This window comes from Stegodyphus dumicola, chromosome 5, assembly GCF_044657685.1.
Source record: "Stegodyphus dumicola isolate Sdum_Otavi_A_Nest chromosome 5, ASM4465768v1".
Classification (NCBI taxonomy): domain Eukaryota; kingdom Metazoa; phylum Arthropoda; class Arachnida; order Araneae; family Eresidae; genus Stegodyphus; species Stegodyphus dumicola.
In genome coordinates, this window is record NC_140772.1 from 13,920,789 (window position 1) to 13,947,085 (window position 26,297).

The 26,297-nt window shown below is 31.0% G+C and overlaps 1 protein-coding gene across 1 annotated transcript in view; it reads right to left on the reverse strand.

The window, feature by feature from the left end:
• Positions 1-425: 425 nt before the first annotated feature.
• Positions 426-26,297, reverse strand: part of thoc5 (THO complex subunit 5) — a 93,773-nt gene continuing 67,901 nt past the window's right edge. The window contains exons 14-19 of the mRNA XM_035372280.2: positions 24,545-24,762; positions 23,114-23,214; positions 22,488-22,575; positions 13,346-13,461; positions 1,846-2,036; positions 426-630 (exon numbers count right to left, since the gene is read on the reverse strand). Coding sequence (XP_035228171.1) covers positions 567-630; positions 1,846-2,036; positions 13,346-13,461; positions 22,488-22,575; positions 23,114-23,214; positions 24,545-24,762 — 778 coding nt within the window. The 3' untranslated portion in view covers positions 426-566. The remainder of the gene's footprint in view (positions 631-1,845; positions 2,037-13,345; positions 13,462-22,487; positions 22,576-23,113; positions 23,215-24,544; positions 24,763-26,297) is intronic.

Here is a 26,297-nt window from a genome sequence, read left to right on the forward strand (position 1 = left end):
TTTAAAAAAAACCTCCATTTAAATTATGTTAGAGTATTTAAAAATGCCAAAACAATATGACTTTGAAGAGTACTATCACATTTGCTTATCCTATTATATTTGCATTTCATTTTTTTTTTTTAAATGAAAGAATATAAGTTGATATTAGGAAGAGATAGTTTAATTGATTCTACAAAAAGTTTTGCAGCATCTTTTCTATAACCTCCCCCCCCTCAAAATAAGAGATGCAAAACCATGAACATTGGATTTCAAGCAGTATGTAAAGCATAAAAAAAAAAAAAGCTTGAAAGTTCTGCAGATGTAATTCAACACATTTTTCTATAATGAAATTACCATGTTGTTTATAAAAATACAACACAGTATAACACTTTTTATTTAAAAATTTTAAATGAAAAAATAAGTAAAGTAAAATAACATCTGCAACATTTTTATCTATATCAGAATAACAATTTATTTTCAAAATAATTACAAAATACACATAAATGAAGTTATAAAAGTTTTTCCCCCAACATAAATAATAATGAATAATCAATAAATTGACTAAGAATAAATGAGTATTATGCTTATTATCTAAAAGTAAATATTCCTTGGCTTGACACACATTTGTACGGTCTGCTGTGACTTCGTCCCCTGAAAAGAACGTCAGTAATTAAAAATTTTTTGTTTGTGTGCAACTCAAAATAAGCTTTATAAAATTACAATTGTGCATTAAAAATAAATAAAAATCAAATGTAATTAAAGCTGCAGAAGATTTTCAAGAACACGTTAACAGATACAATTTATTTATTTTTCTTTTCTTTTTTTAAATTACAGGTAATCCTTTTCATTGAATTTAATCTTCACTAACTTTCAGAATCTGTCGTCAATAATTATAGTAATTTTTAATAATATGGTGTATTGCACAAAACTTCTACAATTATAATAAAAGACATCAACAATAAAACAATTACTTAACACAAAATCAACCAGAAAACATGAAAAATGTTGTTAGGCAAGATTATCCAGAAAGTCAGCAGCATATGAATAAGAAATTTGAGGGGGGGGGAACTTTCATTACAGAATATATTATCAGAATTTTTATGCCATCAACTGTATTTAAACTACAGGTTATATAATTTATATAAATTGTTCATGCAGTATGTGCATATAGTTAGCTTTAAATTTATATCTGACAGTTATATTTTCAGAAAACTACATACTTGATTTAATACTTATTATTAACCCAGATTACCCATTTAAAGTTAAATTTGGCTATATTCACTTACAATTCAAATAGCCCCACATTCTAATAACTAAACTGATGTAATTAAACATTAATTTACAGTGTTTACTAGACTTTAAAAAATCATATTTCTTGTGTTATGGGATTTTGTTTGATTATAGCAAAGCATGCAAGGGCTAGTTGCCAAATGAGAGACGATGCCTTTGTAAAGGATTTTCTAAAGGAAGCTGGCTCATATTCCTGTAACACACACAATGAAAATCATGAAAACGCTTATGTAGCCAGCAAAATCATCTCGAACTGAACCCAGGTCAAACAACCAGTGTCCAGGGACTTCACCACTGTGCCATTGCTGGACCTTATAATAGGGGGAGAAAATGCAGAAGCCTACAGTGGCAAATTCTTATTAACTAGTAAACTAAAGACAGAAATAATAGAAGTCAATTTATGCATTTAATGATCAATATATTCACCCGAGGTTAAAAAAATATGACACTGAGTTATATACAATTACAAAATACATAAATGTCAAAATGAAAAAAAAAAAAAAAAAAAAAAAAAGGAATAGTTTATAATAATTCTATGAATATTTTTTAAAGTGTGGATTAACATATAATGCTTACCTGGCAGACCTAGCTACAACTTTTTCTCGCATAAATTCAGGTGGTCCCTCAAATGAATCACCAGAATATTCTGTCTCAAGGAAGACATCAAAGCAAACTATTAAATGATACATTTGACAAATCAACAGATTTTCCTGATATTCCTCAGGCAAAGTCTCTATAAAATGAACATTAATTTCCTCCTCTAGCTCCTATATAAAAATAAATATTCCAATCTTAGCTGTATTTATAAAAATGAATTCAAGCTGCAATTAAATGGTAAATGTTTTTAAGATTAGTTATTTGCATGCTCAGTCACCTAAAATAGTTATCATAAAAAGAAAAAATATATAACGGTTTTAATAAGTCCAGCTAGTGGAATTTCATAAAAATATTTTATATTTCTAATTAGCCATGCTAATTTCTATAAATGATTAATAATCACTTTGAGAGAAAATTTAAATACTTTAGAATAAAATTTGAAAAAAGAAAAATTCATACTGAATAAAAGGAACACATTATATACTGACTGGCACAGTATAGCATAAACATGAGAATAAAATGAAAATTAACATTAATATACAATTAACAAATTCTAGATTTGAACTTAAATAACTAAGAAATTATCTATTTTTAAAATCATCAATATAAACCACTACTGTTTCTTTAAATGCAAAACAAAATTGCCTACAAAAATATTACATAAAAGCAAAGCAAAAAATCACTTGTGATAAACAGAGTTCAGTGGTCCAAAAGATTTAGTTCTAAGTTATCATCAGATGATTAATGTTTTATTGATAACTCATACCTTTTAATTATTTATGATCACAAACACAATAACCAGACAATATCTGACAGTGATGCTTAAGATAATATTGGTATGAAATCACAGTTCCATTACCTTAGTTGCAAACATTTTAAGTTAGAAATTGAATACAGTAAGACCCCGCTTAACGCTGTTTCGGTTTAGCGCTCTTTTATTTCAACCCGGGGATTCTCCGAAATTGTGTGCAGCGCTAGGTTTCCAAATAACATATCCGAAACAGTGTAGTTGTGTTTCTTGCTTTGTGGACGTATTTTTATCATTTGAAACATTTGTTGACATTATTGTAAGTTTAAATTTGTATAATACTATAACGATTAATACAGTGACAAATATTATGATCTTTAGTTTTTATCATGGGTGATAATAAAAAAACAAGAAAAGAAAGCAACCAGAAAAAGCATTTCACTGGAAACTCAAATGCAAGTGATTAGAAGATTAGATTCTGGTGAACGTCAATCTCAAATTAGTGCTGCATTGATTTTGGCAACTTCAACAATAAGGACAATTCTTAAGAATAAAGAAAAAATACTGTCATCGGCAACTGCAACTACGTCAAGCTCTGCAACTAGAATTACCCGTCCTAGAAATAACATTATAGAGGAAATGGAAAAACGACTGTCTATATGGATTGACGACGAAATTGAACGCAATATGCCATTAAACCAATCTATCATAATGCCTTCTTGACAAAAAGGCAGAAAATTGGAAACCCAGAATAGACTGAATGATCTGACTGAGAATTAAAAGTATATGCGTTTATATTGTTTTTATTTTTGTAAGAAATAAATGTTTGATTTTATTTTTATTAAAAAAACAACATTAAATTTAATGCCTAACCATTTTTTATCCATCTTCCCCTAACCCCATTATTTACATGTTAAGATAGCCTCGCTTAGCGCTGTCTCGCATTACGCTCTACTTCGATGGAACGTATCCCCCGCGTTAAGAGGGGTCTTACTGTACAATATAATATATATTCTATTCAATTTCTATTATGTTTCGATACTACGATCCATTAACAGCTAGTATTTCTGATATAAATTTATTATTTGCATATATTAGCCAGTGCAAAAGTTTTAAGAAAATAATATAAAAACATTTTTGTATGAAATTAAGTTATTTTGTTGCTTTCTAACTATTCATTTTCTGCATTAGTATTATTTTTTATTTGAATACACCATTTTCAAAACATTTAATCTATTTAGAAATAGTATAGCAGAAATCCATTATTTATGAAATTCCATTACTTTTCTGGGCTGTAAAATCAGTGATCATGTGATTTATACTTTGTTGTTGGGAACAATAAAACACTGCGAAATGTTTAATCAGGGAAAAAGAACAATAATTCATCAGATCAATTTTTTAGTGCTTCAAATAACTGATAGATTGAAATACAGTTTATTTGACTAATGCAATGCTTTGCACTTTTTTTGTGGAGTTTAGTTACTTTATTGAAAAAACAAACTGTTGTATACCAATCTGCCTTTTCTGTTTTGCGATTGCTTAAAGAAACAATTCAAGCACAGTCAGATTAAAAAAAAAAAAGAGGGGGGGGGAGATCCCATTTTATTTTTTAAGCACTTTATGCGAAAACAATTTTCATAGTATTTGGTTCATTTTTAATAGACCCAGACCGAAGACATTTCAGGTTTGTAGGATATATCTATATTTTATCACTTGCTTTAATGCCAAAGACAACATTTGAAATTTTCCATGCAATAGTTAACATGAGTATCTTTATCAATTTTCAGTTGAATTGTGTGGATTTAAAATAATCATGCAAAACTGAATACCCTTAAGCTTTATAAATGCTAAAAAATGCCTCAATTTCTTCATACATGATGTGAGAATCTGAAGTGGTCATTTGCTGCACAACATCATGCATTTTGACACCGCAGTAGTTCTACGTTGATCTTCATTATTTAGACTCTACACCCACAGCAGAATTTTTTAAAAAGTTGCAATTTAATGCTTTGCATCATAATTTCCTTTGTCCTTTTTTCTCAAGTTTATTTGCTCAGCTCCTCCTATCTTTGCAGAAAAGATGTGGATGTACTTTGAATGTAACATGTAAAAAAACACTGAAAATGCATTAAAAAAATTTAGGTATTTATTGCACTTGCACTGCATTAAATTATTAATTATAGTTCCTTGGAGCAGGGAATTAAACTGACAGTTTGCGAGTTCTGATCCTTTAGAAAAGAAAAATGAAAACTACATCTAAATTAAACCAAACTCTATGAAGGATAAACTGATATAATTTGGTATAATTCTTGTACAGATGCATGATTATAATATTTGTGAAATTAGGTGAATATTTAAATGTTTCTTTAAAAAAAAATTAGAAAAGCAGAATTTCTAACTGTGTTCTTACTGCTCACTTTTACTTTTCAATGACCCTTTAATGCTTCTCAGACCAGTATTAAAATCCATACCTTCTCAGGACTCATACTGAGAACTTTATCATCAAATATTGAAATAATTGGATCAACACACTATTGCTGAGTCAAACTTTACCAAAAGTCATCATAAATCACAGGTTAAAAATTCCTTCAACTTAATCTACATTTCATTTCGATCTTATTAACATTTAACAACAACTTAATAGAATTTTACTCCATTTCTTATTGTTTAATGGCCAATGTTAAAGAATGTCCCTCCCCTAAAAAATTAAAAGCTGTTATTTTCATAAATTGCTAAATATTAAACATTTAATACAGTCAAAAGTCGTTAATCCGGACTCGTCGGGACTTCGGCGATTCCGGATTATAGATCATCAGTTTAAATTTCGTAAGATGGCATGCAGAAATTCTAAAATTAAAAATATGAAACCGTAATTTATGAAATAAAGAACAATTATGATGTAAAGGGTATCAAAATTTACAAAAAAAAAAAAGCTTAATATTTATTTGTTTACTTTATTAAACATTTCTTTCAATGTAAGTTGTTTCGTTTTATGTGATAATACTTTCTCTTTAATTCTATAAACTGACATAATTTCTTGTTCAGTTACAAAGTTCCGCTGTTCAAGTCCCGTTAGTTGCTGTGCCGAGAATACCGACTAACTTGTCAATCGAAATTTTTTCGTTTTCACTAACCTCTCTGTCACATTCTTCATGTCTTTATCCATTTTTTGCAGCAATTCCACTTTCTGTTTGTTGGACATCGAAACATATTTTCGTTTTGTAGATCCTTTGGAAGTTCCAGCATCGGAAATTCTATTTGACATAATCGAAAGTTCAAGTTTACTTTTATAAAATTGCTCTTACAGTCTGCAAAAAATAATAAGCGCGATCCAATTCGAAGATTAAGGAACAATGCAATCATTAACATTAACTGAAATAGATAATTAGATAATTTTAGCTTACACCGTCCGTTATACACTAAACGCGCAGGCGAAAACGTATTCTGCGCTTGCGCACACACATATGCGCAGTAGTCAAGGTCTTATGCGCACGCGTAAAACGCCTGTGCGCATGTGCCAACGCGGCGCATGCGCAGAAAGTTTTTAGCTTTGAGGTCCGGATTATAGATCATTCCGGATTATGGGTGTCCGAATTAATGACTTTTGACTGTACTAGCTTTTGTAAAGTAATTTCTTGAATGAAACAAAAACTGTTTTCTCTTTACTTTAGAACTTCTTTATATTATTTTTCTAATATGAGTACGATATGAAATGAACTATGTTTTCCACTGAAATAATCTAAATAATAGTAATACATTATACAGTACAAAGTCTGAGATCCGGACTTGTCGGGACTTCGGCGATGCTGGAAATTATAAAATTAAAAATATGAAATTGTGATTTATGAAATAATGAAGCATTTATGATCTAAAGGGTATCAAAATTTATCAAAAAAAGCTTAATATTTATTTGTTTACTTTATTAAACATTTCTTTGAATGTAAATGATTTAAGTTGCTTCGTTTTTTTGTGCTACTTTCTCTTCAATTCTATAGATAGACAGAATCTCTTGTTTAGTTACAAAATTCCCCTGTTCAAGTCCTGAAGTTGCTGTTTCGAGAATTCCGACTAACTTGTCAATCAAAATTTTTTCATTTTCAATAACCTCCCTGTCACTTTCTTCACTATCGGTATTTTCTGGAACTAAAACCATACTGCAGATTTCGCCATCCATTAACTGACTGATGGTTGGAACATTGTCATCGCAATTAAAAACTTTGTTATATTATTTTCATTTATTTCCGCTTCTCCACATTTCTCTGCAAAATCCATTAACTGGAAAACTTAACCTGTGGTTTGCGATATCCGAAAGCCTTCAAATTCGCGACTATCATCTTCATTATCCTCACCACGAAATATGGTAGCTGGCCATAAACTATGCCAAGCATTTTTTAAAGTATCTGGAGGCACATCCTCCCACAATCTTGCAATACTCCACTCAGCAGGTTTTATGTTAAAATACTTCAAAAATTTTTGAATAGAATTATTCAAGAAATTCAACATGGATTTTAAAAATGCAACTTTATATTTGAACTTCAGCGTGCACACTGTTCTAATATCCATAGGCTGAATGATGGACATACAGTTTGGAGGAAAGAATAACACAGATACATTATCCTTCATTAAAACTTTAAACGAAATATGAGCCGAACAGTTATCTACAATCAGGACAATTTTTGCATCATCAAGTAAACCAACCGAATTCAAATTTTGACAAGCCTCGGGTATGAAATGATTTTCAAACATACATTAATGCTTGTGTCCTTCGTGCTCTTTTATTTGCACGATATATTTCCATTATATTACCATTTGCACGATACATTACCACCTTTAATTGCTCGAGGTCGTGGATTACGAAAAGCTTACACTTGTGTGGTCCTGCAGCATTTGCGCCTGCTAAAATTATTAGTCTAGCTTTGCAATCTTTGATACTAGTTGGAGCCTTTTCTGTAGAGGTTGCCAAGGTATTTCATATTGCCAAAAAAGACCAGTTTCATCAGAGTTGTAAATTTGTCCTAGAGATAACGTTTCACTATTAATGAGTTCAATGAATTCATTTGGAAATAGTTCAACAGCTTCAGTATCAGCTGAAGCTTTTTTATCTGAAATTTTTAATTGTATTATACCATGGCTATTTTACAGTTTGGTTAACCAGTCTATCGAATATGTGCACTCAGTCTCTAAGTTCATTTCTTCATGAAATATTTTGGCTTGAGCTATTAGCATTGGACCCGTGAATGGCATCTCTGTCTGAGCATTCAATCACCACTTTTAGCACAGCGAATAATTTTTCTGTTATTCATTGCGAGTGAAGTGTCGGAATCCACAAAAAAATTCATAAAGTCCTTTTTCTGTTATGTTATATGCAGTTGACTTTCCAATGCCATACTCTTCACATAATTTTGAGACAGATATACTCATATCTACTTTTGCTTGCAGCAATTCCACTTTTTGTTTAATAGACATCAAAACATGCTTTTGCTTTCTAGATCCTGCTGCAGCTCCAGAATTAGAAACTCCTCGCGACATAATCGAAAGTTCAAACTTTAGTTTTCATAAAATTGCTGTAATTATAACAGCCTGCAAAAAATTATAAGGTGGATCAAATCAGAAAGTTAAGGAGCAGCAAAATCTGCTATATTAACTGAAATTCTTTGGAATCGGGAAAGTGTAATTTTAGCCTAGCTTAACAGCGTAAGCTATACGTGATTGGCTATGTAGCATGGCGATGAAATGTTCCGTTAAATTTTGCCTTGCTTCTATTATGCACCTTCTATTTGCTTCTATTACACAGCTAAGCCCAAATTGTATTAATATAGTTATTTATTAGACTTACGTCTAATTCTAATAAGTAAAGTCCTAAATAAGTAGAGTCCTAAATAAGTAAATTCCCACAAATACTTAAGCTTACTGAGGGCCGGTGCTACAATATTTTGCTGCCTGATGCAGTCGCTGCGGAACCTAAATTTTGCTACCAAGCTCCCCCTAAAATCTAAATTTTTGTTGCCCCTTAATTTTGAGTCCCAGTGTCTTCCCTAAATTCTAAAAATTTTGTCTTCCCTAAAATCTGCTGCCCAATGTGGCCATATGAGCTCTGGCGCCGGTTCTGGGTTTACGTGAATAAAAAAATTTCTTATTAATTCTAATAGCACTAAATGTAATCTTTTGGCCTATGAATCTCATTAACAAAATTAATTCTTAGCATATTGAAAGCAATTTTTGTTATACTTTTCCTTGTCAACATTTAGCACATTTTAACTTAAATCTGTAATCATCGCCAAGCGTAATGTCAACATAAAAGGTTTCCAAATTCTTTGTTATTCAATTACTAATATAAAAAAAAAAAAAAATTGTTTAGCCATCACTGCATAAGTTGTCATGTGTTGATAAGCATACGGTGATGAAAGCAAAATATAATAAATTATGATTCGCCAGGATGGTGTCAGGGATATAAAATATTAGTATTTCTATGTAGAATGTTTGGTTTGAGACGTATACCAAGCAGATACACAGCTACGGAGCTAAATTATTGATCACACAAATTTATGCTAAAGTTATCATTTCTTCATTAACAAGGGTATTTTATTACTGCCTTTATTTAGTGAAATTAAGAATTGGGATTATCCAGATGTTTTCTTACCGGGGAAGGGGGGGGAAAATGTGCATGCCTAAAGCATTTAAAAAAAAGTTTTGGCTGTAGGGTCCAGATTTTAGATCATTGCTGATAATAGACATCCGGATCTCGGACTTTGTACTGTAGTAACAATCAATGGCAAGGTCTTAATGGCACAGGGAACAACCTCCTACATCAAGGATGTCAAACTCGCGGCCCACAACAAATATTTTTGCGGCCCGGCAAATAATAATATATAATAATAAAATAACATATCGACGAAGAAAAAAATGAAATGTTTACTGCTAAGTAATTAACGATAATTTATTCAGTGTTGTTAGATTACTCACAGCGAGCTGACACACACACTACTTAAATTACAAATGCGTGTGAGTAGCTTGCGTTCAGCTACCTTCGGCTTTTGGGGCACATGTGCACTCAGAACTTGTACGCATCCCCCGATTGCCGAATGTGGCCGAACTCATGGCTTCAGTTTTCCAATCATAGTTTTGTACGATATATTGGTGCATTAATTATTACTTAAATCATAATGTTACGGATTTCATAGTTATTTATTTATTTAGTTTTTTTTATTTAGAATTGTAATTAGATTTGCTTCATGTTGCCTTAGCAATGCAGACGATTTTTGAAAAGACAGCTGCGTTGGAAGGTTAAAAATAGAACAGTGCGTGCATTTAATACCTAATAAATAAATATCTCGTAATTGCTTTTGCCATCCACAAAAATCCAGATATTTATAGATGTTTCCAGTATATTCGAGAAATGAATTATAAAGCTTATAAAAGCCGAGAACAAACAACTCATCTCAGTAGTAGCTGTAGCTCTAGCGAACTGTTTGTTTACTAAATGCTGTGATTGATTTGTAGCGATTTCGCTGTGAGATAGAATTAGTTTCTCTGTTTTGAATTGATTTTTGCTAAACGTTTGACATTTTGTGATATTGTTAGAATATTTTTGAAGAAATATTTCAGCATTTTCATTTATCTCTTGTGAAAAGAATAAATTTTTGTTAACTTTTTAACGTTAACCGTGTTTTTTCCAGCCCTTTGTATTCAGTATGTCTATATCAAAACCAAGTGGTAGTAAAATTAAACGAAAAATCGCTGATGAACATAGAATATTCCAAGTAAAATGGGAATTAGAATATTTTTGCTGTGAAATAAAACATTAAATAATCTGCTTGATATGTAATAATATTATTAATGTATCAAAGTTATATAATATTAAACGTCATCACGAACAACACAAATCGAAATAGAACAATTACATAGGATTAATGACAGAAGAAAAGTTGAAAGAGCTCAAGTTAGGAGTGAAAAAGCAACAGTCCATGTTTAGTAAAGTATTGCAAGAAAGTGAAGCGGCGGTTACATGCAAGCTACGTCTTGTCCGAGTTGATAGCTAAACATTCGAAGCCTTTTACTGACGGTGATTTCATCAAGGAATGCCTAATGAAAGCTGGAGAAATTGTTTGTCCTGGAAATGTGAAGGCTTTTCAATCAATTTCATTGTCTCGAAATACAGTTGCGGAAAGAGTTACTGATTTAGCCGCGAATTTAAATGATCAGATCAAAGCAAAATCATCTAGTTTCGAAAGTTTCTCCATTGCCTGTGACGAGAGCACGGACATTAGTGGCAAATATTAGCAGTGTTTCTTCATTCTCGTGACAAGAATTTTAACATTTTTGAGGAATTACTGGAACTAATACCGATGCCTGGTACTACCACAAGAGAAGATATATTTACTTGTGTTTTTGGACTTCTCCAGAAATACAATTTACCTTTGGAAAAATTAAATTCTGTAGCTACAGATGGCGCTCCATCAATGACCGGGAAAAACAAGGGCTTCATAGCATTACTAAGAAAAAAACTTAGTGAAATTCACGGTTCAAACATTCATCATATTCATTGTATTATACATCAAGAAGTTTTATGCACGAAAGTAATAAATATGAAGAATGTTTTGTCATATATAAAAAAAGTTATAAATTTTATAAGATCTCGAGGTTTAAATCAGCGTCAATTCACTGCTTTCTTAAGTGAGTTAGATAGTGAATATTCGGGTTTGTCCTACTATACCGAGGTACATTGGTTATCTTGCTCCAAGATTCTCAAATGATTCTAGGATTTGAAAGAAGAAATATGTCAGTTTTTAAAAACGAAAAATCAAGACGTAAGTTTTGTTTTACGATCCAATATGGATGCAAGATTTATCTTTCTTGGTTGATATAACCAAACACTTAACTGATTTAAATTTATTGTTACAAGGAAAAGATCATATCATTACGAACATGTACGACATAATTAAAGTATTCAAATGTCAACTAGTTCTTTGGGAAAAACAACTTAAAAATGAAGATTTGACGCACTTCCCGACGTGCAGCATGAACAAATCAAGTTTAGATGATACTTGTTCGTACCAAAAATACACAGAAAAAATTGCAAATTTAACAACTGAATTTGAAACGAGGTTTAATGATTTTAGTTCCCTCGAAGACATTTTTTTTGTTTTTTGTTTTCTTCGATTTTCTCAATAAGTATTGACTCAGTACCCAGCCATATGCAAATGGAGGTGATCGAGATTCAATGCAACTCAAATTTGAAAGCAAAATTCATTGAAGTGGGCGTGCCTGAATTTTACAAATATTTACCAGCCAGGTTTGAAAATACTCGAAAATTTGCATATGAAATTATTTCCATGTTTGGTAGCACTTATCGGTGCGAGCAGTTATTTTCAGTCATGAAAGGTAATAAGTCTCCTATTAGAAACCGTATTAACGATGCTCACCTTGGATCAGCGTTGAAAGTTATCACTGCAAACAAAATTTCTCCCAAAATAGGAAAGATAATAGCAGAGAAGAGATGTCAAGTATCAGGACGTAAACATTAAAATTTTCTTTTTCTTTTCTATATAAATATATATACATGTTTATTATTGTATTATTCAAAATAAATCTACGTTTCTATGAATATTGATTTTTTTTTTTTTTTTTTTTTTTTTTTTTTTGTGTGTGTGTGTGTGTGTGTGTGTGTGGCCCGCCTAAAGTTAAATCTTGTTTGTTTGGCCCAAGTGTACCTATGAGTTTGACATCCCTGTCCTACATAATATCATTTTATGCATCACAATCTTATTAACGGCAAAATTTAGTTATACACACAGTTGGTTCTCAATTTAGAACAGGTGAATTAATCTTGTCTAAAAAAGTTATTAAATTTATAAAAAAAAGTTATTATTGTGCAATGATGGAAAAATTATTGTACAAACCATCAGTTAAACCAAAACTGTTTATGGAATATACAAAAAGAAAATAATAATAATTCATTTGCAAGTTAATAGCAGTGTAGAGAAGATGTCTTAGTATTTGGGAGTTATTTTTATGTAATTTAATTGTACATAATTCTAAATACATAAACATTGTAAAATCATCCATGAAAAGTAAATTACTCGATCATAAAAACAAATCAAGTGTACAACCATTAACATTTTGTTTCACATATATTCCCATTAAAATTCTGATCATCTTTTAATAAATTCTTTAGCAAGTATTTTTCTGTAATGTTATTTATAACCAGAAGTCTTCATTTCTATTCATTATTCTTCTGTTCATGTTCATGTACACAAACATGTTCTTTTTGTTTTTAATTTGTCTAACTAACTAAACTAATTCTCCAGATTAAATTTCTTCAAAATACAGATAATGGTTAATAGTATTTTCCTATTAATTATCACACGAGTAATTTATTTGTTTTAACTGTAATTTTGGAGTTAAGCATGAATATCACTCCTGGTAAACTGGGAGTTGACTGTATGAGTGATTACATTTTGAAAGAAATCTTTTTTTGAAAGGTAAAAATGTATCAAAATATAAGAAAGAAATTTATGTTTTGAAAGATACAACTATCAAAAAGCAGAAATGCAAGGTTTATATCACCATTACCATCTTTGCTAAAAATGCCCCCCCCTCTCCAGAATTATTTTAACATTATTAAATAAAAAATAATATAATGACTAGGTTTTATCAACTTCAGACTGCCAATATGTTGAAGAAAGATTTAAAATATAATAAAAGACACGACAGTGAATAAAAAGCACTTACCCTTAAAGCCAAACTAGAAACTGCAGTATAACAACCTTTCCAATTCAATTGAAGTAGAAAAACAGGTGTTTTTACAGGATAATCAGGTGGTATGGTCACTGTAACTAATAATATAGCTGTAAAATAAATTTAAAACAAATTAACCTTCAAAACATCACCACACAGAAGTATTTTGATAAGCATTATTTGGGTAAAAATTAATTATATTTATAAACCAAAGTAAACTGAAAAACATTAAATTTTTCTAACATCACATAAAATTAAATTACTGTGACATATAAATAGAATAATACCATAATATAAATTTACAGAACAGACATTCAGAAGACCTTCAAGCAAAAATAAATATTATTTTCAATACATTCTAATTAATGTCTTGTATTTCTTGGAAACATATCGCCCTTAACCTCTTCTGTATATGAAGAAATTTTATACCACGAGAAAATGTAAAGAATGTTATATGTGAAAGTTATGAGTGCCAAATTCATCTTTAAATGTTGATGATTTATATTTTTGTGCCTACACAGTAGAAAATGCATACAAGCTGTTCAATTGATATAGTTACTGTATTAAAGCATGTGAGTATGAATTGCTGTGAATTTAATTCAAATTAGAATTTGAAGATAGGAGTTATCGCAACTGAAATAAGTTGTGAATGCACAATCAACTGAAGGGACATTACTTCCTTAGTACGATTAAAAAGCACTGTTGTCTGTATCTTTTCATTACCTTTTGATCTTAAGAGAAAAATGCATACTTTGCTTATTATTTGAAATATAAAATTTATGGAATGAAAAGAGAAATTCACGTATGAACAAAGATTAGGGATATAAAGCATAACATACTGTTGTTCGGCAGAGTATACGCGGACAATGTGAGCATAAAATAGTTCACTGTATGTGGAATCAAATTCATACAATTGTAAAAATTAGAAATTTTACTAAAATTATTTGTTGCAATTATGAATGTTTATTGTTTAAATATCTAAAATTTATAATTCAGACATTTGACCAACTGACATTTTCAGTCTGCTTTGTAGAGACACCACATTACCGACCCCTTTGGTTAACTGTGATAATTTTAAATACACTAAAGAACAGTGTTGCAAATCACATTTAAAATTTATAATTCAGTTGGATTCGTAGTCACATTTATGATCATAATTGAAACCACAAATAAATAGGGATAAAAGATCTTGATTGTCTGAACAGGTCCCAAACAATTTCAAGACCAAATTTAAGAAACAAGTTCATTACAAACATTATCGACTCAAAGAAAATGTTTTCAAAACACTGGTAAGTTAAATAGTGACATTTTGAGATGCAAGCAATAATGCATATGAAAGTGCAACATATTTTAGATATATTACAAGGCTGGAAAAATTAAAACAAGTTTAATTTTATTGAAACATAGAATAGCTCCTCTTAAAAGTATAACATTTCCCCATTCAGAATACACTGAAGCAATCACAGCAGCTAGAATTTGAAAATTGTTGTTGTTGTGCTAATATAATTATACAGTCAAATACCGAAAATTCGCCAACTCCTGAAATCCACGTTGCCTCTCAGAATATAAACATTCAGTTTATGGGTTCCAGAAACCGCAACATTGAGTACGAAATATCGAAGAAAAAATACTTACCGAATAAATGACGTCATAATTACCCAATAATAATGAGTCAAAATGGAAATACCAAATTATTGATATAAAAAAGTAAAAAAATAAGATAAAATAAACAAGTTTTTTCCCCCTCTCATCTGCATCGAGGTAAAAAAGCAGACGATTCACTCAACTCTTTGTTCAAATTCACGATTCATATTGTTGTATTTTCTGGGCTTTGTTATTTTATTTCACGAGATTGTTTAGTGCTGCCTTTTTTTTTATCCGGATATTTTGTGGATAAATTAAGAATATTTTTAATTTCAGTCCTTTTTAATACAATAACAGATAAGAAACGCACTCGTGATTTTACTGCTTGCAACATTGAAAAACGTAAACACGTTGCATTGACGGTAATGCAAAAAGTGCAAAAGATTTGCATCTTTTTTTTAGCAGAATGGTATGGAATTGCGATATGATTGTGTACGATATATGGAAAAATAAAGAAAAGCTGTTGAAAGTTTACAGCAACAGTGATTCTAACACTGGAAATCTTTGCATGAGGCAAAATCGGCAAACCTCGATGCTGTGTACATATAATACAATGAATAATATAATCAATTTATATACGTAACAATAATTTAATGCATATAATAAATTATCGCAATAATGTATATAATAATTTAATTAAATGTATCTAATACGCCTTATTCATTTCGCACTTTTAGTCCGAATATTATGCTTTATCTTTTCTGTCTTGAAATCCACAAAATCCTAAAATCCGCACAACCTCTGGTCCCAAGCTTTGCGTATTTCTGGAATTCTACTGTAGTATATAGATACAACTAATATATTCAATCATATTTGTAAACTTTTGGGCAAATTTGTAAACCATATTACAATAGATCAAATTATTGTCAAGAAATTGGAAACCCTTTACCTCTAAGGGTTGCAGAAATTTAAGCCATGATAAATTACAATGGTTGGAAATACTGCAATAGTAAGGAAAACTTTGCAGATTTATTAAACAGAAGTTTAGACATAAACTCCCAGAAAACCAGCTCACTTCAGTGGTTAGTCCAGAAAAGGTTGCAAAACCAATGCATTAACTGCCCAATTCAACAGAATTTTGACAAAAAGAATGATGAACTAGTGCACTACAATTAGATATTCTGTTTATGATGCTACCGTAAAAAGAGATGAACAACTATTAGTCATAAAAGAAATTCAGTAATGTGATGAAATTTCTCAGAACTGTAAAATGGATCTAACATTTTATTGCACACAAATTAAAAAACAATTCGCAATAGTGGCCCATTAAGAGTTTCTGAAAATCACAATGTTGAAATATCTGGTGTTTGCAAAGTACAGGTGGATTTCTTCTCACATGAAACCAGGGCACGTCAAACTTACAAATTTATTTCTCTAAACTTTCTTAATAAAAATAAAATTCTTTGAATTAAGGGAAAATGGGAGTAAAATAAATATACAAGGGGGGGGAGTCTTTCTTAAAACAGATTCCAGATTTATTTAATTGATTGTAAACTAAGAATATAAAAATGTTCTATACACAGGAGTTGCTGCAACCTTGGCAAAACTACAACAGAAATTTTACATTCCCAAAGGCAGACTCTCACAGGAAGCTACCTAATTTATTGAAAATATGCAGTAAAACCATAGAAACAAATGTCAGTTCAGTTATCTACAAACAGAATTGTAGAACTTTCACTTTTCTATGTTACTTTTATTTACTTTATAGGTCTTGGTTACATGAATTTTGGAAATGACAACCAGAAATCATATATTGTATTGTTTGCATGTGCAATTACACATATGTTAAATCTCAAACTTATTTTCAATATGTCTGCAAATAAATTCATTTTGGCTGTCAGATATTTTATCTCAAAAACAGTTAACTGTCGTACCTTTTATTCACGCTACGAAAAAAACATTTACATATTTTGCAAAATATTTATAGTATTTTTACAGCATAATTAGGAGAAGAAGACTTCCAAAGCTTTCTTACAAGGCTTGACCTAGACACATTTATTGTGGAGCTTGAGCCATGCTGGGTAGGAAATGAACACCTTATGAACAGAATTAAAGAGCCTTTAAAAAGAAAAAAGAGATAAAGACTTCAATTGAATTTTTAAGAATTTGACTGCCCTCATGGAATGTAAAAATATTATGAACAGACAACATTTGACATGCATTTATAACAACCGATATGAACCCGAACTACTTACAGTAACTAATTTTCTCTGATATGAAACAGAATATCCACTTAGCTTTGCACAGATCCCGAATTCTTCAAAAGGAGAAAGTTTAATCAAACCAAAACAATATCACTTAAGTCAGATTTAGGAGAACAGAGAAAGCAGTATTTTCTCAAATTATGAAATGCACATTACTTCAGTATTCCTGAAATTAAAGGGAATCTTGAAATTGGTGACATAACTTTATTTGAAGAAACAAAAAAATTTAAGTTCCTGTGGGATTTCAGGTGCATAATTCAAGTTTTGAAAGGTTGGTATGGTCATGAGTGGTAAAAACTAAAAAAGGGGGGTTTAAAAGACCTAGGAAACTGACATATCCCTTTGAACTCTCAAACTTAATTAGGCACTGAATCAGCAAATTTTATTTAACATTCATATATTTCACGCATATTTTATGTAACATTTAATTAGTTGCTATGTTATTATTTATATTTTGCTATTTGTAACTTGATTTAATATTTACTTATTGAATAGCTTTTGAATTTTAGGATATTATCTGTTTGTTATTACTATAAAATTTCCCTTTATTGCTTTATGTTTATGTTGGATAAATGTACTTCATATTGACGTATGTTACTTTCTTAAATTTAAATTCATTTTGTGTGATGAAACCATGGCCATTTTTATAAAATTATCAAATGGATAGTGTTAAGAAATCTCTAAAGCTAATTTTGTAGCACTGTTAGAAGCTGCTGTTCTGTACGTGAAGAAATTTTGCCATGAGACAATAAGAAGAATGTTACATGTCAAATATTTTGCAACAAATAAATAATTTTGTTATTCAATTATTTATTTATTTATTTATTTTTGTCAATAATAGAAAGAAGTGAATTGTTAATCTTGAAGTTACATTCAATACGATATCAGATCATAACTATTTTTCAATGCTAGATCTGTTGAACTGCACAAGCTGACCATGTGTTGTGCTCTTTCTCAGGTTTCCAGATCTGGTCTCCTATGACACGCAAGAATCATTCCCACTGGGGTTTATCGGAATTAACGGAGACGATTGATGCAGCCGATGCATCTCCAAAATCACTTTTTTCCCACATGGCAGCAAGTTGAAAAATCTGAACTGCAGGCATAGCAGATCTAGTCGGCACATGGAACTGACTCCGTTAAGCTCAAATAAACCCCAGTGAGAACAGCCCTTCAGGGTTGTGCAAAATAATGGAAACACCATGCTTAAAGAGTATTACTTTTATTTCTACCAATTACATAATAAAACTGTAAAATTAGACATCACATTATTTTTTGGCATAGTTATTTTACATAGTATTTTCAAGATTGAGTAAAACTGCAAACTTCGATTGTAATTTGTAAAAATTTGTAGGGAAGAAATGAATGACTTTATTGAGTTCTAAAGGTTAGATTATTAGTTTGTGCATTAAAAATGGCCATAAAAAATAACCATGTGCCTCTGCAACCTAAGTTTCAAAATAACTGGTGGCACTAAGAGATTCGGTGCCCGAAATCATGGCAAAATATCATCTGTAAGATGCACAATGGAAGCAAAATGAAATTTATTGATACAGAAAGAAGGACATCAGAGGGAACTGTTGTGTGAAAAACTACTGCACTTAATTTGTATTTACAAAATTAGCTTTGACACACAGGAACCATATAATATTTACAGCAAAGTTGCTACTTTAAACCTTATTTTTTATAAATGAATAAATTATACAAACTAGTGCCAGGACATAAAGTATAAAATGTTGATTAATGTAAATAAGTAGTGTTTTCTGATCAGTCAACCTGGACAATATTTCCCATCTTAGGACAGGCTTATTGTGCAGAGAACACAAACAGAAACTTATGATCCCGACTGTCTGCTTCATGCAATAACATATGGTTGTAGTTTAGCTATACTTTAGACAGTCTTACAGTGGTTTGCAGAAGGTCCAATTTTCACCTTAGAAAGAAGAATAAATAGTAGTGACTATAATAGTAGTAACCATTTTAAGCGACCACATCCAGTTAATGACACAGACACTGTTTCTACGGTTTTACTTATAACTGCATCTTTCAAAATGATAAAGCCCGCATTCACCAAAGTTGTTCAAAAATATTTGGGAGACATAAAGATGAAGCCTGCACAAATACTGGATTTAAGTATCATCACTGTGGCCTGTGGTCGGAAATAGAAAGAAATCCAGTTTGTCTGCACCACATCTCTTAAAAAAATGAGAGCAATTTTTGATGAAAGAAGGGTTTAAAATACCCGTTACAACCATTCAGAACTAGTATACCTCTACTTTAAGAATTCAAGTAATTTTGTATACCAAAGGTGCTTTCCTATATCAAATTAAGGGCCACCCAGACGGTATAGTGCTTAGGAGAGCCTGACGGCAATACCGAAGGGCCTGGGTTTGAATCCCAAAGAAGGCATGGATGTAAAATTGTCTATCTCCCTTCATAGGGGATAACGATGACTGCTTATTAGATGACCCCACAATAAAATGACCGCCACTTCTGGCCTTAGAAATGGCTAATGTCGTTATAGGTAAGTGAATTTGATTCACTTACCTATAACGACGATATATCAAGTGGGACTATCACGATATATCAAGTGGGAGGGAATCAAATTAGGCATATAATGCTTATTTATTATTATTTTTTAATGCTTCTATAGTTTTGGATAACCCTTTTCTAGAGATTTATAAAAGAAACCCTACACATACGTATTGGTAATTTTTTAAAGAGGACCTTATGTTAAAGTTACAGCAATATCTTCCATAGCTATAAAATGGCAAGTGTGCACATGGTACAAAATTAATCAGCACTCTGGTGTGTGCTGATTCCTTGGAAGTTGCACATATAGCATAACTAATACAATAAGCTTCCACTTTTCCTTGTCAGGTGAAGTAAGATACATTTTTTTTAATGACATGAAATAATTTTAGAAGGGGAAAAAAGCTAGAACAGGATAATAGTTGATGGTGATAAGATTAATTTTCAGCCCCTAAAAAGAAAACCTACTAATCTAACTACTAAATCTGAATGTGGCTGATCTGTTGTCAAATAACTAAATTCATAAAACACAGGTAGCTTATCTTGGGTTTCACAAGTAAAAGAGGCTATGGGTTACTGGGATAGTTTCTACATGGCCTAGACATTCAGAATCACAGTACTATTTCCACAGTAATGTTGTGGGGAAGATCACCAACATAAATTTTTAAATTTCTCACCAAAAAATACAAAATTTAATATCTAGGCACAATTTGAGTCGAAGAATTGAAATATGGAAAAAAATTGTTATGTTATTTCAGAAGAAGTCTAATTTTGTGTCAAAATACCTATGTTAGAACACAGCTATATAAAAATCTAATATATATCCTAAATCGTGCTTTGGAGACATGGAAAATGCAATTTGAATTTCGTCAATCGACCCAGTAGAAGGGGAGATATCCCCTCTTTTTATCGTGCTATAAACTGTGCAGTGTACATTGACGCACTTTCTGTAATTCACAGGGATAGAATAACGAATGATGGAACACCATGTGCAATGGCAACTGTTTCTATCATGCATTCTGAAATCCCCAAAAGACTGTTCATGCGCAACTGTTGGGCACCAAAAATATAATGTAATTGATACAACCTAAAAGATTTCATTTTTTCATGGTTCAAAAAGCATTATTCAATTCAAATCACAGCAAAATCAAAAGGCGAAGAACATATGAATCAAGCTTCAAGTTTATTCAATTCCAACTCACATTCTACTGGTGCTGCCAGATCCAAGAACAAGAAATATACATCATGAAGCATTTATGTAGTCTACTGGTGATTAAAATATATTTCCAGATAAAATTTCTTACAAGCGCTATTGTTTTAAATCATTACATCTTGAGGGCATACCTTCAAATAACAATATCTGAAATTTCATTTTGATTGGATGAGCATTAGCCGCTAGGGGTTCATATAGTGGAAGCTTCTTTTATGACCACCTTGTATGTTAATGTGAGACTTGAAATCTAAAATATTCATTTGTGATTATTTCATTAAAATAACATTCTAACTCACTTGTAGGTGATTACTACAATATTTTAATGAACATTAATACTGCATTGCTTTCAGTTCTTTAGGTCTAGGGTAAATGGTTATATTAGTGCTATTCTTAGAAGGAAAAGAAGTATGGTTGGAAGTAAAGGAAGGAAAAGAAGTACTGGCTATTTGCAATTCTGCCAAATACACACACACAAAAAAAGAGGGGGATCAGTTCCTAATAGTCATCAAACAATTGACATGTATATTGTTTCATTTTAAATAAAAGTTTAGAGGTGAAATGTTCTTTTCCTAAAATCCTATTTCTTATCAGCCTTTTTATTTCAACAATTTCCATAGTTCATTGTTTAACTTCCAAATTAAAGCGGCAAGAAATGATAGATCTATATTCTTTGACGAATATACATACTTTCTAACATACCTAGTTGTTCTCAACTTGGATTGACTGCTAGTATAGTCATGCATATATATGTACATATACACTGCAACATATGTGCACATATGCTGTTGATTTTGATAGTTTGTGTACACAAACGGATTGGAAAGAAATGAAAATGTTTTTGCACAGAATTTTATATTGGGCTGAATTAAGCAACTGAAAAGGCTGCATTCTGCCACATCTACTTTAAAGCATCTTACTTGTTGCAAAATATTATTAAGAAGCATTGATATGATAATTTTTTAAATGACTCATTCAATCTAAAAAAATCATACCTTAAAAATATTTTTAATGAAAACATTCTTTTTGAGAATTTTCAAATATCACTGAAAACTGTTCAACAGACATTAGTTTGACAGCTTTTTGCCAAATGATGCCAAATTTACAGCCAAGCTTCAATATGTTCCTCCAAATCTAATCAAACTCTTAAATAATACCATTGTAATTTCTCACTAAATAATCCTGTTTGTAAAAAAATACATGTATATACAAGGTATATCATAAATTATTTTTTAACGAAAACGGACGAGAATGTATGCAAGTGCTTCCACATGCACATATTTCTAGAGCTCTGAAACACCCCACCTCATTAAAAAAAAGCATAGAAAGAAAGAAAATGAGGACTAATTAGAAATGAGAATTTAGTACAATTTGCTGCCTTATTTAAATATTAAAAGGAATGAATACTAATGAAATTACTAAACGAAATATTAAAAAATATTAGTGATAAATACAGAATATTCAGTTCATTTCTATGCAAAAATGCCATTTTTATGCTTGATGCATCTTTTAAGAAATGCTTAAATAAATAAAAGCAAAAAAATACCAGAGCCGCGCTGTATTTCTGCATTGAAAACCATTGCATCTTCATTTACAACATTAAGTTCCTGCAACTCTTTAAAGTTTACATAGTTCTAAAAAAGAAAATAATGCCAATTAATAAACACTCAACATTTCTAATTTGCTACATGAATAATAATTAAAACTGTTAACAAAAAGTTGATAATTTATTTGAAAATGATACTAAGTAGTACACAGCAATATTTCTGTACTTAAATAAATAAAAAACAATTAAAAAAAAGAAGGTGGCTTGACTTCTAGGGCGTTTTTTGTTTTTAAGCAGGTACTTGATTTTAACAAGTTTGAGAATCATAGCATTATTATTCATGAGAACATTTTCCCGAGGATTAATTCCTTCTTGTATATTTTAAATAACCTATAAATATTTTTTATTTGGATATTCATATTAACATTGGTCTCTTAAAATGAGTCTGACTTTGAATAGAATAGTGAAATAATACTGAGCCATTTCCCTATGATAATATTCATGAATTATAAATAACGATATAAAAATTTCAAATATAATTGATTTTTTTAATATTGAGCCCCCTTCTTGTCAAGACGCAGATTGATATTTCACATTTTTTTTAAATTATTACAATGAAAATTTACCATAATTTCTTTCCAATCAACTGGACTCCACTTTTTTAATTGTGAAGAAATATTCAGTGGATAAAGTGCGGCAAACTTTGGTGGTATGTTTGTTCTTTGATCTACATAAAACAGAATTTAAAAACAAATTAAAAAAGGTAAAAGAAACACTGTACATACATTAATATGCTAGAGGGGGGAATCATCATTTCATCATCAATAATTTAATTAGTATTATTTATTCATAACATTTCTGTGAAATAAGGAAGACATAAAAAAAACATGAAGTTGTTGAAATCTTTTAGTTACTTCTTTTAATACTTTGTCAAGTGTAAAGCCAATTTTGTCTTCAATTCAATTTTGTAGGATAATTTGCATCTTATTTCTTCTCTTCACCAATATCTGAGTTGATAAGAGGGCCAAATACTGGTAGTTTCAACTGGGGTCAAATCCCAAATAACAAGAGTGTTTTTGTAGTTAATTGTACGCATAACATAACTCATAAAGTGGATACAAGAAAGTGCCCATATCACAAAATGAATATGAGCCAGTCATCTGTTTTAAGCTTTCATCACAGACATCTCTCTCTTTTATTAGGTACTGAAGTGAGCTTTGCTATAATCCAATAAATCAAAATCATTTTTCTGCTCTGAAAGTCCATGTGTCCTATTTAATATCTTTTATATGAAAAATGATGGCCTCAAAAATATGCTACCCAGGCCAAAACACTCCCCTTTTAGCTAAACCACTGTAAATATAATAATTCTATTAGTATTGTTCATGGGTTTGGAGTTCGTCAAAATCCGAATCCTCATAATAACGTAAAACATTTTAAAAACTTACATTAATTTTTTAAAACGTATATGATATGTTTGTGTAGGTTTTTAAAACCGTTTAATAGAAACAGTGTATTTTACATGAAAGGCTTTAACCTACTAGTAATAAGACTTAATTTGTGATTACCCCATTCAGTGGGAAAATTAAGCTCAACAGAACTTGTTCCATTTTAGACATCATGCTGTATGACAACATGTACATACACAGTGTTAACTAATCCAATCATGTAAGGTAAATAAATTAGGGAAAATATTTTAACTGTCTTCAAGAGTTGAATTTTTTAAAATTTATATTTCAGCTTGTTAACATGAAATTTAAGCATTCAGGAAATTAAAACAATGTGCCTTCTTCCTTCTAAGTAAGATCATGAAATGTAAGCATTCATGCAATTAAAATGATGTGTCTGCCTTCTAAAGAAGGGGAAAAAAGGATGTACTTGAAAAAATAAAAATATACTAAATTTGTAGATCAACAATATAATAAAAAATATCTAAAAAAAGGGTTATAAGTAAAGGTTAGAAGTTATAAATAAAGGTATAATACATAAATTGATTAAAAAAATATCCTAATAAAACTCAGATAGCAATAAAGGCAAACATTTTTCAAGATACAGACCTATAGAAGCAATTTGATGACTTAATTGACAACGAGCTATTAGGCGAGAACGAATGGCATTTATTGCTCCTTCCATAAAAAGTGATGTCACCTTTGGGTTATTTTGAGTGCAGACAGATCCTTCCGTGGATATGCTTAAAAAGTCTATACCAGCAATCTGCTGTGTCCAAAGATAAGGCCAACCTGTTGTTTGATTTGTGAAGGGTGTATCTTCATAACTAAAAATCAGAAAGGAAAATAAAATTTTCAGTTAACTATAAAACATAAGTTTAAATATTACAAATAAGAAATCAATCACTTAAACTATTACAGACATGATTCAGTCCATATTCAGCTTATTTCAAATGAAAAGGCTCAATACATTTTGAGTGGGAAGTAATGCAAAATCGAGCAGATTAATTTACAAAGTAGGACACCAAACATTTGAAATCCATACAACCTCTCAGATGTGTGCAATGAAATGCAGATGGCAGATGATTTTAGGTGACAGTTCCTTGGTATTGAAGTAAGTTCCTATGTTTTTTTGATAACTGTTTTTATAAATAACCATAAATATTTTGAAATAAGTTGCTAAACCTATGTCTAACTTTTAAATTCTTTTAGGATCATGAATTACACATAAAAACAAAGTTTGTTTCAAATAACCACTATTATATCGTTGAACAGTTATACACTGAATTGGGCATGTTGCTGGTATAAAATTTTAAATTATTGTCATTATTTTTTAAGCACTTCAAATTATTAAGAAATACATATGTGTGTGTGAGTTTACATATATAAATATTGTTTAACTTCTTCATATGCAATGCATTTGAAAAACAAATTACAAATTTTCTCGCATACCAAATTTTAACAATTCTCAAAATTTACAGTTTGCTAGGCCTTATTTTTTACATGTAAATAAAGACTGTGAATAGCATAAAGTGGCACACCTAAGCAAACAAACAGGGTGGAGACTAGGCTATACAATGTACCACACATAAAAAAGTAACTACTCTTATGGACAACATGGCCATACTGTCGCATTATTTTCTCTTCCTTTACGTTACGTTTAAGGGTTCGTGGATTTGGAGTGAATAACGACAACAGCACTTGATGAAGTATCCAAACACACTTTATTGGCCAGTATTTTCAGGAAAGCTCCAAAATCACGTTTTTACAGTCGTTGAAGAACTACTATAGACACGCTGTAACCATCAGCGACACAACCTTCAGGCAATCAGGCTATAACAGTGCAGACAGCTTCATGGCAAAGCACCAGAGTACAGCTCCTGACTCTCCTCGGTCATTCTTGGAACTCCACATACTCTCAAGACTCTCCATGCTACAACTCGTGATGCACTCTAGTACACTAGAGTACAACTCCCGACTCTTCGGTTCAGTCATTCCCGGAGCTCAACACACTCTAAGATCAAACTCGGCGATGCACTAACTCATGATATACTAAGAGACTTTCAGTGCACTTGACAACCAACTCGGCACTAGACTTCAAGACACTCGCTCACTGACTGACTATTAACTTAATGGACTCTCACTAACTCCACACTAAACTAACTAACTCCGCATACCAGCAGGGTTTATATAGCTTCTGGCTTGTGTTCGAAAACATTCTGGGACAAACCAGTAAGAATTAATTCCAGAAGGTTCTCCATCCGTCTATGGCACATTGTTGATTTTGTTGCCAAATGGACGATTTCTCGCCAAATATGGCAACACTTCCTTTTCTTGCCATTTTCTGGCAACCCTAAAACTG